The sequence below is a fragment of the Pristiophorus japonicus genome, chromosome 1 (genome assembly GCF_044704955.1).
Source record: "Pristiophorus japonicus isolate sPriJap1 chromosome 1, sPriJap1.hap1, whole genome shotgun sequence".
NCBI lineage: Eukaryota > Metazoa > Chordata > Chondrichthyes > Pristiophoridae > Pristiophorus > Pristiophorus japonicus.
Window position 1 is genome coordinate 441,435,835 of NC_091977.1, and position 16,621 is coordinate 441,452,455.

At 49.0% G+C, this 16,621-nt stretch overlaps 1 protein-coding gene and 1 long non-coding RNA gene across 3 annotated transcripts in view; one reads left to right on the plus strand and one right to left on the minus strand.

Moving 5' to 3' along the window:
• Positions 1-16,621, plus strand: part of LOC139275800 (uncharacterized) — a 172,392-nt gene that overhangs the window by 65,093 nt on the left and 90,678 nt on the right. The gene's annotated exons all lie outside the window — the stretch shown is intronic.
• colec12 (collectin sub-family member 12) overlaps positions 1-16,621 on the minus strand; it is a 416,325-nt gene that overhangs the window by 64,668 nt on the left and 335,036 nt on the right. For both annotated transcript variants that reach the window (XM_070892992.1, XM_070893000.1), the window contains one exon: positions 5,625-5,723. In XM_070892992.1, the coding sequence (XP_070749093.1) occupies positions 5,625-5,723 (99 nt within the window). The remainder of the gene's footprint in view (positions 1-5,624; positions 5,724-16,621) is intronic.

Consider the following 16,621-nt stretch of genomic DNA (forward strand, 5'->3'; position numbering starts at 1 on the left):
CAGAGTCAGCTCAAGGGGTGGTATGGCTCCTAATACTTATGTTCTTATATGTACTTAATGCCTTTCTTTGCCTAACACGCAAGGAAAATAGTCTAGATGCATTGAAGAGGAAACTAGTTAAACATATGAGGGAGAAGAGAACAGAGGGTTATGCTTAGAAGAGTTAGATGAGGAAGGATGGGAGGAGGCTCAAGTGGAGCATAAACGCCAGTATGGGCTGGTTGGGCCGAATGGCCTGTTTCTGTTCTTTATATTTTATGTAATTCTAAGTAACAATACTTGAAGAAATGCTTTTATCCATACCATTGCTTATCATGCAGTCTCCTAACAGTAGGTGGCACCATTGTGCATCTAATTTATCTCTACAGCTAAATCCTTGCAAGCATACCAAAAGTCCAGTATTTCCCCTACCCCTCTGCCTTCTTTCAATATCTGTTTTCGCCACCCTGTCTCTTTTCTCCTTCTCTCTGACAGTCCCTGCCACACTCCCACAGACTCTTACTCCTACCCATCATGGCTCCAGTTCCATCCACTGCCCCGACCTGGACCATAACACTGATCCTAACCTGCACCTTTCTTTCTCAGCCTCCACCCCTCTTCCTACCAGCTGCCCCACCTTGGGCCCCAATGTTGGCTCTGACTCATATCTTTCTTTGTGGCTCCAGATCTGAACCATACCTTCCTTTGCCAGCTTTTCACAAGGCCGGTACCTCTGTCCTGCTTCAGTGCAGTACTGAGGGAGTGCTGCACTGTCGGAGGTGACGTCTTTCAGATGAGACGTTCAACTGAGGTCCCGTTCTCTCTCGGGTGGAAGTAAAAGATCCCATGGCAATATTTCAAAGATGAGCATGGGGAGTTATCCCCGGTGTCCTTGCCGATATTTATCCCTCAACCAACATCACTAAAAAAAACAGATTATCTGGCCATTATCACATTGCTGTTTGTGGGAGTTTGCTGTGCACTAATTGGCTGCTGGGTTTCCTACGTTCCAATAGTGACTACACTTCAAAAAGTATTTCATTGGCTGTAAAGTGCTTTGGGACGTCTGGTGGTTGTGAAAGGCGCTATATAAATGCAAGCCTTTCTTTCTTTTTGCTCCTCTTTGTGCCTTCAGTCCCAATTCAAACCCTGATGCTAATTCTGACCCCAACCTGCACCTTTATTATGGGTTGCCCACGCTCCATCCCAATTCCTCTTTCCAACAACTGCCACAACACTGACCAGCACTTTTTTTCATGATCTTGTTGTTGGCCTGACCCACAACTTTCTTTGTGTCATCCACCCATGCTGTACTAATGTGCCAATTCCAGCACTAAGCTGTGAACCATAATTTGTTTTGAAAGTTCTTATAGTGCTATCATCTACTTGTAGTGTGTAAAAACCCTGCTGGTTAGTGGATGTAGTGTGGAGGGGATGGAGAAATCTTGCAATCTCTACCACCCTCACTCAGCCCACCTGCTCCCAGTCCTGCTTACAACCCAGCCCACTCCCTCGCCCTGTATACTGTTTGCTTTAGATACCACACCCGCCCCCTCCTGAACTAATGGGCTCCAACGCAACTGTCCATCATCATCAGCCCACTTTTGCATTGCATTCTCCATCAAGGCCCCAACTGCTGCCCTGTCCACGACCCACACTGGTCTTTCTTCCATCTTGTGCTTCTGCTTGATGAACCAACTCTGACTCAGGTCTGCCCACTCTTTCTTCACTGCCCTTGCCACACTTCCTTGATCTCTACCGGAGTCCCGACATAAAATACTCGAAATTGGAAAATCCATGCAAGCTTATTATAATGATTGGAGTGCTGATCTCAGTGTTAAATGTGCTGCTGATTGGCTTAATGCTCAATAGAGTGTGTGGGGGCGGGGGGGGGGGGGGGAATATTGGGTGCAGTCTAATGGCCAGTAATGTTTGGCCTAGGCTCTACTTAAAGGGCAGAGCTTTGTTGCAACAGCACCTCATTGTCAATCTGGCTGAAGACATGGTTCAGCAACCAAAGGAGTGAGCACGATGTTTCTCAGCTGCTGCACTGGAGGCCTTGGTGGTGACCGTTCAATGAAGGTGGGCTCTACTATTCCTGTAGGGTGGCAGAAAGCCATTCAAGACCACTTGCAGAAGGCTCTGGAAGGAGAAAGCTAACTTGTTCATGGCCACCAGTGTGGTCCTAAGGATGTGGATCCAGTGTTGAAAGAAGTTTAATGGTCTTGCACAGCAGGTCAAGGTGAGTGAAGGCTTTAGCAAATGTCATATCCTCCCATCTGCAGCACAAGCCTCATACACTGCTCAATGTACCACACCCCCATCACTTACCTACCAATAATCTCGAGCTATCACCACTCATACCTCACAATCATGGGCTCGCTTCACCCTCACAACCTTACCATTGCTGCAACACTCACACCCACATCTCACACCTTTTAAACACTGACAGCTATTCAACTATGACAGGCACATCACCCAAACACTTTGCACCGCACTCACTGACACACTTCTCTTTCTCTTGCAGGCAAAGGTGGCACAAAACAGGATGGAGCAGCAGCAGGTGGAATGTGGCAAAGCTGCAACCCAGAACATCAGCGACCTGGAAGAATCTGTTCTTGACATCATTGAAGGGGAAGTGACGGAGAGCGTGGCAATGGGAGAAGTTGAAACCATTGCTGATAATGATGGTATGGACATATCTAATCTTTCTCACAGCCCACTTCACCCTCATTCCACAATCTCTTCTCACATAAGCTGCTGATGGTGTATGCATGGATATCTTGCTTCCCCCTCCCCCCACGCTCCTTCTGAGGTAGTCCCATAATCCTGGTGGCAAGAGCTGTGCTCTCATCATGGCAAAGTTGTGAAGCATGCAGCAGAGCACCACAAAATCGCACACCTGCTCCAGCGGGTGGTCAGGGAAGCAGAACCATTGCTTGAGCACCCAGATGGTCAGCTCAATGATGATCCTGATGGCAGTGTGGCTGTCATTTTTTGAGTGCTGGACACAGTGGTGGGATTGAGGCAGGGAGTCATCAGCCAGGTGCAGACAGATAGCGCTTGTCTCCGAACAGCAACCCTCAGGTTTGATGTGGTTGGTGGAAGATTGCTGGCACACCAGACTGGCACAGAATGAAGGCATCATGCCTACTGCCAAGGTAGTGGGCATTCACCATCATGATGCACTGGGCATGGTCACACAAAAACTTCATATTAAGTGAGCCTTTGCGGTTACGGAACACCTCAGGATTGGTATACGATGCCCACAAAGCCACGTGTGTTCAGTCGATGGTGCCCTGTACCATGGGGAAGCCCACTATCCTGGCAAAGCCACATGTGCACTTTCTGTTCAGAGAGAAGACAGTGTAGTCCCTTCTCCTGGAGTAGAGACTCTCTGTGACCTCCCAGATACAATGATGGATGGCAAACTGCGAGATGTTAGCTATGTCTCTTGCTGCAGACTGAAAGGATCCACTGACAAAGAAATTGAGGGTCACGGTGACCTTGAGGGTCACTGGGAGAGCTGTGGTCACCCTGCTCGGAGGCTGCAGGTCTGGTTGCAGGAGGTGGCAGAGTTCTGTGACCACCTCCTTGGTGAAGCGGAGCCTCCTAATACACTGCTCCTGGCTTAAGTGCAGGTCGGAGAAGTGCTTTTGGAAGACCCTAGTTGGATAAGGCCTGCTGTTGAGAGTCCTCCTGGCCTTGCTCCTCCTTCCTCTGCGTGCTTCATTTCTTTTTCGCTACCTCCGCTCCCTCTCCCAAAGGCACTCGAGCATGAGGGCGACTGCAAGTAGAGCCCCCATGACTGTGAGCAAGTGCTGTGAGAAGCAGCCTTTAAATGAAAATGTAGGCATTCTCCACTTGCATCAACTCAGGAACTTTAAAAAAGTTTAGAAAACTGCAAGAGGTGCAGAAAGTTCCACAGAACCAGTCAAACTGAGAAACCATGTCGGCTGAAAGTTGTTGCTGATAATCCCTTTAAATAGCGCTGCTGGAGGCTCCTTCCTACTGCTGAACACACGTTCAGCTAGTCGCGATTAAGAGAGGGCGGTAAGTGGAATGGCGACGGCAAAAATTGAAGATCGTGAATCAAGTAAGCACACTAATTGACGTCACCATCTGCCACATTTCCATTTCTGCAGTGATTGCTGACAACGGCAGCGCTGCTGGCCTGCCAAAATGACGGGATTTTGGGAAGCAGGAGGCCGTTGCCGGGAACCCAAGGGAATGGTCACTGGCAGTCAGTAAGTGGTCCCGAGATGTCCTGATCAGGGGAGTGGGGCAATTCTGGGGCAGGGGAGGCTCACACTTTCCTTCTGGAGCTCCGGAGGGAGCACTCCTGTTCCTCCTGGCCCACAGGGAAAACTCCAAAAATGAAAGAAACTGAACCTCCTGGGGTTAGTCTGTTCCCAATCCTGCTTGCTGCCAGACAATTGCACGTTAAAGTCACATTGAGGTTCTATTTGTGTCATAGGATCCTGATTTTGCATATTTTGAGGCCCTTGTCTGTTTGCGGTGAGGACCTCACACGTCTCCTGAAACCCGGGAGTTAAATTGGTAGTGGACAACCCTTTCTTATCGGGCGCAGGGGGGTTAAATCGGGGCTATATATTTCCTGGTATTTTTTCAGTTTACTTGCAGTTAAACCTCTGCTAATGTGGAAAAGTAGCAGATTTATCCCACGGTCGATGACAGACGTAACCATTTTAAAGAGCTGAAGACACAGGCAGCTTCTTTCAATGATTAAAAATGATACAGTGGACCACAGCTTTTGACTTGAAAATGTACCTTTTTGATGGTGCTTAGTAAGAGGCAGTAATGGGGCAAGTGTGACCCATCCTCAATTGCCCCTGGGCCAGGGGCGGGTGGAAACGAAGGAGTTTCTGCCCGCCCCGACTTTCCACCCCGTGCGGTGCTCCTACCCCGTGTCGGCCGCATGCCAACCCCTTACCGCCCGGCGGCGACCCCTTTTCCTCCTCGTGGGGGAAATCGCGAGGCGGGAAGATGCCAGTGGCTGGGCGGTGTGGCCGCCCTTAAAGAGGAGGGCACACCGCCGTGGCCGGCATTTTGTTTTAATTATCGGCCGACTCTACAGTTGGCCCGACAATGGCGGCCGGCCGCTGGTTTGGCCGGACCGCCAAAAGTCAGTGTCGCACCCCCTCTTGGGTGCTCTGTCGCTGGCCCGGCCGAATCCCTTCCTGGTGGTCCAGTGGGTGCCAAGGAGGCCTAACTGGACCTCGCAGCATCCCTCCCCTTTAAGTGAAGGGGATGAACGTTGCTCCGCGTCAGTGCGAAGCAGCACATCCACGTCGCGCTGACCTCATCACCGCTGCTCAGCTCCTGACACAAACCCGCCCCTACACTGCCTCAAACAGCGTCCCAAAGCACTGGGAGGCGCTGACAAAGTTAAAGTGCCGAATTTTCTGCCTCTTCCCTCTGACTCCCGCCGAGCGGTAATTCGAATTATCCGCCCCAAGCAAAGCGGAGGGCAATTTCCAGCCCTCAGTGTTCGCATGTTAATATTGTAAAGGGTGATTTCTAGGCTTCAATTAATTTTAATGCTGGAATATCATTTGCTGCAATTGATTAATATATGTTCAATTTCATTTTGATTCTGGCACAAAAAATGTTGTAGAGTTTACCTAATTTCTTCAGGTCACTCTCGACGGCAGTTAGTTTTTCCGTATAACTTTTTTTCGATGTTTCCATTCCTTCGGTCACTGTGTCCATTCTCTGTACAACTGGAACAATCAAGGAAGACAGAATGAGTAAATACGTCACACCATAACAAGCACATTATTGACCTTTAACAGATGTTTTTGCGTCTTGTTTATTCCTTCCCGCACTTGGTTCCTTATCTTATGAATCTCTAACAGGCGGAATGAATGAATAGCTCAAATGTTTCTCTGTGACTTCTAAAACCAGTGTCTTTGTGTCACTCAATAACAGGAGGCACATTTCCTGCAACACCTGAAAGATGTAGGTCCTGAAATTCATTTTCCCAGGAAGGACGGTTACTGCCCGTTTGTGGTGGCCATTCGTCAAAATCGAATGGCCACCGCTTTGGGCTCAACTGGCTGCCCAACATAGATTCGGCCCGGGAAGTCTTGCAGCGGTGTGGGCCACCGCCACAATCGACTGACTCTCATAGTGGTGTGGGGCTAGCGGCAGTAGTGACACGCTAAAAGAGCGCACCACTGCCGCTCTGCCCCGGACCCATTTTCAGCGTGAAAAAGCCGGCCCTTCAGCTGACGGTGCCCCCGCCAGCTTTTAGGGCCAGTGCAGAATGGCAGAGATCTTGGAGCCGTGGGATCGGAGAGAGACAAGACGGTAAGATCCAAACCTGAGGATGTTCAACATAGAATCCACACTCAAGGGGAGAGGGAGAGGGTAAGAGAGAGAGAGAGAGGGTGAGAGAGTGAGAGCGAGGGAGAGGGTAAGAGAGAGAGGGTAAGAGAGAGAGGGTAAGAGAGAGAGGGGTGAGAGAGAGAGCATGTGAGAGAGGGAGAGGGAAAGAGAGAGAGGGGGGGAGAGAAAAAGAGGGAAGGGAGCAAAAGAGAAAGGATAAAGAGATAGAAGTGAAGAAAGGGCATGAGAAACAGAATGAGAAAATTTGATTGGGAGAAAGGGAAATAGAGAAATAGGAATAGAGAAAGAGAAAAAGGGAGAAAAAACTAGAGCAAGAGAAAGAAATAGAGATCCCGAGATTCACAGAGAGAAAACTGAAATCTCAATCCAGGGGCTCAGACTGGAAACGTCGCCCCAGCTCAGCATTCCATGTGGTAACAAATGGGAATCTGTTCCGCCTCCAGGCCAGATCCAAGATTGTCCCATCCTCTGTCATTGAACTACAGTACGCAGACGACACTTGCGTCTGCGCACACTCGGAGGCCAAACTCCAAGCCATCGTCAACACCTTCAGTGAGGCGTAAAAAAGCATGGGCCTTACACTAAACATCCATAAGACAAAGGTCCTCCACCAACCTGACTCCACCACACAGCACTGCCCCCTGGTTATCAAAATCCACGGTGAGGCCTCGGACAATGTGGGCCATTTTCCTTTCCTCGGGAGCCTACTGTCAGTAAGGGCAGACATCGATGATGACGTCCAACACCGCCTTCACTGTGCCAGCGCAGCCTTCGGTCGCCTGAGGAAGAACATTTTTGAAGACCAGGACCTCAAATCTGGCACCAAGCTTATGGTCTACGGGGCAGTAGTGATATCTGCCCTCCTATATGGCTCAGGTACGTAGACTATTTCCAGCAGACACCTCAAAACACTGGAGAAGTACCACCAAGGCTGCCTCTGCAAGATCCTGCAAATCTGTTGGGAGGACGGACACACCAACATCAATGTTCTCGCTCAGGCCAACATTCCCACTGTTATGCTCGATCAGCTCCGCAGGGCGGGCCACATCGTCCGCATTCCTGACACGAGACTCCCAAAGCAAGTGCTCTTCTCGTAACCTTGACACAGCAAGCAAGCCCCAGGTGGGCAAAGGAACCGCTTCAAGGACACCCTCAAAGCCTCCTTGATAAAGTGCAACATCCCCACCGGCACCGGGGAAGCCCTGGACCAAGACCGCCCAAAGTGGAGGAAGGTGCTGAGCACCATGACTCTCAACGCCAAGAGCATGCAGAAACCAAGCGCAGACAGCGGAAGGAGTGTGCAGCACCCCAGGCTCTCCACCCACCTTTTCCTTCAACCACTGTCTGCCCCACTTGTGACAGAGACTGTAGTCCCACATTGGACTGTTCAGCCAACTGAGAACTGACTTTTAAAGTGGAAGCAAGTCATCCTTGACTTCGAGGGACTGCCTATGATGATCTTACACGTGCCTAACCTGCAACTTCACCTCAGTGTCTCCCCTGTGGCTGCCTCATGGGTCTGGGAAGGCTGCTGTGTTACCTGTGTGGAAGCTGCAGATGTCCTTTTAGGATGCCCTCGAACAGCTTTGGGCCTGGAAGGACCGGCTGGAGACTGGTCAACACCCTCCTGGGAGAGTTCAGTCTGACTTGACTCGGGTGAGGCCTTGCGTGGAGGCACTGGCGGAGTAACAGGTCTGGGGCCAGGAATGCTGTGAGCTGGAGGGAGCGCATCATCCATATCCTGGCCCAAGGAGCCTGAATAACTCACCAGAGGCAGCACAATACCACCACCACCAATCTGAGGGAGCTCAGGGCGGTGCTGTGGCACCACATCGGAAGATACCCTGTGGCCCGTGGTGGACCCAGCCGCGAAAGCAACACTGAGGTCTCGGGGGGGCGTCCAGCTAAGACGGCATGCGAGCAGCCACAATCTGAAAGTCACCAGATATGACAGCACTTACACACTCCATCGACCCTTGCAGAGCCCAGCCATCCTCTTCAAAGCAGCATCGATACACTTGTTCCCTCGCGCCTGTGCTGCAATGGCAGCTGCCACATCACCCTATGAGTGAATTTCCCATGGGAATAATGTCACAATTAAGACTGCAAACTTTCAGGTTTGAAGGGCTAATAAGACTGGAACTCTTTCTTGTGGTCAAAAAGCTGTATTTGGATCAAATGGCCGCTGCAAACTTTGCGGCAATAATCAGGGAGACCAGGCCTTAACACCACCAACTTTCTGGCTGCACTGAATGTCGCCCCATAGTTCAGTAACTTTAACTCACTGTTTGCCTTGGGCTTGAAAACTATAGAACTTGTTACCTCCTTCAGTCTTTCCTTCCCTAATAATCAACAGGCTTCTAAAATCCAAGCTTGTTGTTACCTAATCAGTATTTGTTGATTTATCTTGCCTTCTCTTCTACTCTTTTCAGCCTTTGTGGAAGCCTTGCATTATGATCTTTAACTTTATGTGTCTTTCCCAATTAAAGAGACTGGAAAGACTTACAACAAATTTGTTATGTATGAATAAAGAGTCTGACTGGATACTGTGAGCTCAAAGTAATGTGTGACCTTAGTCTTTTATTGCAGGTCTCCAGAGTGCTTCTCCAGCCTGTGAGGCCTCCTTAAGTACCTGTGCTCCCAAGGGATTGTGGGATCCCTTGGGACTCCAGGGGATGAGCACTCTGGTGGCTGTACAAGGTATATACAAGTCTACATATATAACACTCCCCCCGAAAGTCAACAGTGTAACTATTTACAAGGTGAGTCGATCTGGGGCCTTTCTTTCCCTGGTTGATTGTCTCGGTGCAAATGCTGGTTTTGGTGAATCGCTGGGCTGCTGTGCAGCTGGCCTTGCTGGGCTGCCTGGTGTGGTGAGTCCTGCTGGGCCGCTGCAGGTGATGGGTTCTGCTTCGTGGCCAACTGCGGTGTAGGTTGCCACTGGTGTGTGTTGGGGGGGTCAAAGAACGTAGGGTCCAAAGTGGGTTGCTCAGGATAGTCCGTGAATCTGAGTTTGATTTGGTCCAAGTGTTTCCGGTGAATGAGTCCATTTGAAAGTTTGACCCGAAACATCCTGGTCCCCTCTTTGGCCACAATGGTGCGGGAAGCCACTTGGGACCTCGTCCATAATTCAATACAAAGACAGGATCATTGATTTCAATTTCACGTGACACATTTGCGCTATAATGATATCCACTTTGTTGAAGCCGCCTGATCATGTAGATCAGGGTGAACTAATGAGAGCCTTGTCTTAAGTGCCCTTTTCATGAGCAGTTCAGCAGATGGAATCCCAGTGAGCGAGTGGGGTCTCGTGCGGTAGCTGAGCAGGACTCGGGATAGGCGAGTCTGCAGTGAGCCTTCAGTTACTCTCTTCAAACCCTGCATGATGGTTTGCACTGCTCTCTCTGCCTGACCATTGGATGCTGGTTTGAACGGGGCAAATGTGACATGTTTGATCCCGTTACGGGTCATGAACTCTTTGAACGCGGCACTGGTAAAACATGGTCCGTTGTCGCTCACAAGGACATCGGGTAGTCCGTGTGTGGCAAACATGGCCCGCAGGCTTTCAGTGGTGGCAGCGGACGTGCTTGCCGACATTATCTCACATTCAATCCATTGGAGTACGCATCTACAACCACAAGGAACATTTTATCCAAAAATGGGCCTGCATAGTCGAATGGACCCTGGACCTTGGTTTGGAGGGCCAAGACCATAAACTTAGTGGCGCCTCCCTGGGTGCATTGCTTAACTGCGAGCATGTCTTACACCTGTGCACGCAGAACTCTAAGGCCGCATCGATACCGGGCCAGACACGTGTGATCTAGCTATCGCTTTCATCATTACGATGCCTGGGTGGGTACTGTGGAGGTCACTGATGAAAGTGTCTCTGCATTTCTTGGGGACCACTACCCAATTTCCCCACAGAAGGCAGTCTGCCTGTATAGACATTTCACCTTTGCACCGCTGATACGGCTTTACCTCTTCCTGCATTTCCACTGGAACACTGGACCAGCTCCAGTGAAACACACAATTTTTTACGAGGGACAGTAAGGGGTCCTGGCTCGTTCTAATCTGTCGGGCTGTGACGGGTGATTGCTCACTCTCGAATGCTTCCATAACCATGACTAAATCTGCGGGCTGCGCCATTTCCACCCCCGTGGTGGGCAATGGCAGCCTACTGAGAGCATCGGTGCAGTTTTCTGTGCCTGGCCTGTGGCGGATGGCATAGTTGTATGCGGACAACATGAACGCCCATCTCTGGATGCGGGCCGATGCATTCATATTTATCCCTTTACTCTCGGAAAACAGGGATATTAATGGCTTATGGTCAGCTTCCAATTCAAATTTTAGCCCAAATAGCTATTGATGCATTTTCTTTACCCCATGGACACATGCTAATGCTTCTTTTTCAATCATGCTGTAGGCTCTCTCAGCCTTAGACAGACTTCTGGATGCATAAGCAACCAGTTGCAATTTCCCAGAATCGTGAGCTTGTTGCAATACACACCCGACGCTGTATGACAACGCATCACATGCTAGTACAAAACGTTTACATGGATCATACAACACAAGCAATTTGTTTGAGCATAACAATTTTCTAACTTTTACAAAGGCATTTTCTTGGCTGTTGCCCCATACCCATTCATCTCCTTTACGCAGTAAAGTGTGCAGTGGTTCTAACAGTGTGCTGAGACCAGGTAAGAAGTTACCAAAGTAGTTCAGGAGTCCTAGAAACGACCGCAACTCCGTCACGTTCTGTGGTCTCAGTGCATTCTCGATTGTCTCTGTCTTCGAATCGGTGGGCCTGATGCCATCCGCCGCGATTCTTCTCCCCAGGAACTCCACTTCAGGCTCCAGGAAAATGCACTTCGAGCATTTTAACCTGAGCCCCACATGGCTGAGTTGACTAAGAACCTTTTCCAGGTTCTGCAGGTGCTCGACTGTGTCCCGACCTGTAACCAAGATGTCATCCTGGAAGACCACCGTGCGCGGAACCGACTTCAGTAAGCTTTCCATGTTTATCTGGAATATCGCCGTCGCTGATCAAATTTCAAACGGGCATCTGTTCTAAATGAAGGGACATTTGTGCATGTTGTTGCAGGTGAGGCCCTTCGATGATTCCTCCAGCTCCTGCGTCATGTAGGCTGAGGTCAAGTCCAGCTTCATGAACGTCTTTACTCCCGCCAGCATAGCAAAAAAGGTCGCCAGCCTTTGGCAGTGGCTATTGATCCTGCAGGGAGAAACAATTGATAGTTACTTTGTAATCACCACAGATTCTGACGGTGCCGTCTCCCTTGAGGACTGGAGCAATCGGACTGGCCCACTCATTGAATTCGATTGGCAAAATGATGCCCTCCCATTGCAGCCGGTCTAGCTCGATCTCTACCCTTTCTCTCATCATGTAGGGTACTGCCCTCGCCTTGTGATGGATGGGTCGCACCCCTGGAATTAGGTGGATCTGCACTTTTGCTCCTTGGAACTTCCCGATGGCTGGTTCGAACAGTGAAGGCAACTTGTTTAAGACCTGGGCACACGAAGTGTTATCAGCGGATGAGAGCGCTCAGACGTCGTCCCAGTTCCAGTGTATCTTTCCCAGCCAGCTCCTGCCAAACAGCGTGGGACCATCACCCGGTGCCTGTGCACCACTCCATTGTAGCAGACTTTTACAGTAGCACTGCCGATTACGGAAATCAGTTCCTTTGTGTAAGTTCTCAGTTTCGTGCGAATAGGAGTCAAAACTGGCCTTGAGGCCTTGCTGCACCACAATCGTTTGAAAGTCTTTTTGTTCACAATGGACTGGCTCGTGCCCGTGTCCAGCTCCATGGACACCGGGAGTCCATTTAGTGCAACCTTCAGCATTATCGGGGGACACTTTGTGGTAAATGAGTGCACCCCATATGCCTCTGCCTCCTCGGTCTGAAGCTCTGGTTCACGTGATCTGATGTGGATTTGTCCTCCTCTGCAACATGGTGGTTTGCAGGATTAACAGGGTTTGCAGTTCGCCTGCACATACGTTGAAGGTGTCCCATTGTTCCACAGCCCTTACAAACGTACCCTTTTAAGCGTCATGAATGGAAACGACGATCACCCCCGCAACGCCAACAAGGTGTTAATGGCCTTGCATTCATCACCCTTGATGGTGGACTCTGAGACATCTGCGGACATGTAGCTGCAGGCATGTGGGGCCTGCCCTGTATGTTGCGATTTGAAAACAACATCACTTTGTTCACAGTACTTGTAGTAGCACTCGTGTGCTGAGCGATTTGCTTCGTATTGTCACTGGTGGCAATGAATGCCTGGGCTATCGCTATGGCCTTACTCAAGGTTGGGGTCGCTACAGTCAAAAGTTTGCGAAGTATGGTTTCGTGGCCAATGCCAAGTACGAAAAAGTCTCTGAGCATGTGCTCCAAATGTCCTTCAAATTCGCAATGTCCTGCAAGGCGTCTTAGCTCGGCGACATAACTCGCCACTTCCTGGCCTTCAGACCTGGTGTAGAACTGGTACCTCGCCATCAGAACGCTTTTTTTTGGGTTCAGATGCTCACGGACCAGTGTGCACAAATCATCATATGATTTCTCTGTGGGTTTCGCTGGAGCATGCAGATTTTTCATGAGGCCATACGTTGGTGCCCCGAAGATGGTGAGGAGAATCGTCCTTCGTTTGGCAGCGTTCACTTCTCCTTCCAGCTCGTTGGCCACGAGGTCACTCCACGAATGTTTCCCAATCATCTCCCTCCGAGAATTTCTCCAGGATGCCCACTGTTCTCTGCATCGTTGGGTTCGTCATCTGTATCTTGTCGCCAGTTGTTATGTATGAATAAAGAGTCTGACTGGATGCTGTGAGCTCAAAGTAAAGTGTGACCTTAGACCTTTATTGCAGGTCTCCAGAGTGTCTCTCCAGCCTGTGAGGCCTTCTTAAGTACCTGTGCTCCCAACTGATTGTGGCATCCCTTGGGACTCCAGGGGATGAACCCTCTAGTGGATGTACAAGGTATATACAAGTCTACATATATAACAAAATTGACAGAGCGACTTATCAAAGGAATGATTTGTACAGGCACAGAAATAATCGCTGAAACTGATGCTGCTAGGTTGCTGCCTGTTTTCATTCTACAGAACTAAAGATAGACATAGCAGCAATTAAATGGGAGAGTGAGCTGGGTGAGGATTATTGTAGCATGCAAAGGAAATGGGACGATGTCAAAAATAATGCTGAGATATTGTGAAGTCATATATAGCCCAATGAGGAGAAGAGTTTGTGAGGAGGAAAATCCACACTGGCCCTATGGGGATTTAGTTAGGCAAATTATGTCAGGAATTTCCTCAGAGGTGCTCCTGGTACACCACTATAACTTTGGTGGAAGTGTGGTGGTCCAGTGAAGTTACAGCAGCGGAATGGGATCAGCCCCAAGGAATTTACCAGCCTTACATTCGAATAAAAGGTATTTGAATTGTATTTTGGACAGAGAAAGTTATAAAAAAGTTACAAAATTCTGCATTAGGATGGAGAATGAAACAGTTAATTCAGAGACCATGGTCCAGAACTTAAAGAAGGGTAACTTTGAAGGTATGAGGCGTGAATTGGCTAGGATAGATTGGCGAATGATACTGAAGGGGTTGACTGTGGATGGGCAATGGCAGACATTTAGAGACCGCATGGATGAACTACAACAATTGTACATCCCTGTCTGGCGTAAAAATAAAAAAGGGAAGGTGGCTCAACCGTGGCTATCAAGGGAAATCAGGGATAGCATTAAAGCCAAGGAAGTGGCATACAAATTGGCCAGAAATAGCAGCGAACCCGGGGACTGGGAGAAATTTAGAACTCAGCAGAGGAGGACAAAGGGTTTGATTAGGGCAGGGAAAATGGAGTACGAGGAGAAGCTTGCAGGGAACATTAAGACGGATTGCAAAAGTTTCTACAGATATGTAAAGAGAAAAAGGTTAGTAAAGACAAACGTAGGTCCCCTGCAGTCAGAATCAGGGGACGTCATAACGGGGAACAAAGAAATGGCGGACCAATTGAACAAATACTTTGGTTCGGTATTCACTGAGGAGGACACAAACAACCTTCCGGATATAAAAGGAGGGTCTAGTAAGGAGGAGGAACTGAGGGAAATCCTTATTAGTCGGGAAATTGTGTTGGGGAAATTGATGGGATTGAAGGCCGATAAATCCCCAGGGCCTGATGGACTGCATCCCAGAGTACTTAAGGAGGTGGCCTTGGAAATAGTGGATGCATTGACAGTCATTTTCCAACATTCCATTGACTCTGGATCAGTTCCTATGGAGTGGAGGGTAGCCAATGTAACCCCACTTTTTAAAAAAGGAGGGAGAGAGAAAACAGGGAATTATAGACCGGTCAGCCTGACATCGGTAGTGGGTAAAATGATGGAATCAATTATTAAGGATGTCATAGCAGTGCATTTGGAAAGAGGTAATATGATAGGTCCAAGTCAGCATGGATTTGTGAAAGGGAAATCATGCTTGACAAATCTTCTGGAATTTTTTGAGGATGTTTCCAGTAGAGTGGACAAGGGAGAACCAGTTGATGTGGTATATTTGGACTTTCAGAAGGCTTTCGACAAGGTCCCACACAAGAGATTAATGTGCAAAGTTAAAGCACATGGGATTGGGGGTAGTGTGCTGACATGGATTGAGAACTGGTTGTCAGACAGGAAGCAAAGAGTAGGAGTAAATGGGGACTTTTCAGAATGGCAGGCAGTGACTAGTGGGGTACCGCAAGGTTCTGTGCTGGGGCCCCAACTGTTTACACTGTACATTAATGATTTAGACGAGGGGATTAAATGTAGTATCTCCAAATTTGCGGAAGACACTAAGTTGGGTGGCAGTGTGAGCTGCGAGGAGGATGCTATGAGGCTGCAGAGCGACTTGGATAGGTTAGGTGAGTGGGCAAATGCATGGCAGATGAAGTATAATGTGGATAAATGTGAGGTTATCCACTTTGGTGGTAAAAACAGAGAGACAGACTATTATCTGAATGGTGACAGATTAGGAAAAGGGGAGGTGCAAAGAGACCTGGGTGTCATGGTACATCAGTCATTGAAGGTTGGCATGCAGGTACAGCAGGCGGTTAAGAAAGCAAATGGCATGTTGGCCTTCATAGCGAGGGGATTTGAGTACAGGGGCAGGGAGGTGTTGCTACAATTGTACAGGGCCTTGGTGAGGCCACACCTGGAGTATTGTGTATAGTTTTGGTCTCCTAACCTGAGGAAGGACATTCTTGCCTTTGAGGGAGTGCAGCGGAGGTTCACCAGACTGATTCCCGGGATGGCGGGACTGACCTATCAAGAAAGACTGGATCAACTGGGCTTGTATTCACTGGAGTTCAGAAGAATGAGAGGGGACCTCAGAGAAACGTTTAAAATTCTGACGGGGTTAGACAGGTTAGATGCAGGAAGAATGTTCCCAATGTTGGGGAAGTCCAGAACCAGGGGACACAGTCTAAGGATAAGGGGGAAGCCATTTAGGACCGAGATGAGGAGGAATTTCTTCACCCAGAGAGTGGTGAACCTGTGGAATTCTCTACCACAGAAAGTTGTTGAGGCCAATTCACTAAATATATTCAAAAAGGAGTTAGATGAAGTCCTTACTACTAGGGGAATCAAGGGGTATGGTGAGAAAGCAGGAATGGGGTACTGAAGTTACATGTTCAGCCATGAACTCATTGAATGGCGGTGCAGGCTAGAAGGGCCGAATGGCCTACTCCTGCACCTATTTTCCATGTTTCTATGTAGTGAGCTGCGGGCACCAACAGGCACTCTGATGCAACGCACTGATCACGGTCTGATGAATCTTAGCCCCCAAGCCAGCCTACAAGTAGGTTCTGGGAGAAAAGATAAAGTTGAGGGGGGCAAGCAAAGGCCCGCTTGTATATTTGTGGAATCAGGATACAAAAATTGACACAGGTCGTAAACAAAGGACCTTTTCTATTACTCAGAGTGTCAGCTGTGGCTCCGTAGGTAGCACACATGCCTCTGAGTCAGAAGGTTGTGGGTTCAAGTCCCACCCCAGGAACTTGAGCATATAATCTCAGCTGACACTCTGGTACAGTGCTGAGGGAGGGCTGCACTGTCAGAGGTGCCCTCTTTCGGATGAGTTGTTAAACTGAGGCCTCGTCTGCCCTCTCAGGTAGACGTAAAATATCCCATAGCATTATTTCGAAGAAGAGCAGGTTATCCCCGGTGTCCTGGCCAATATTTATCCCTCAATCAACATAACCAAAACGATTATCTGGTCATTATCACGTT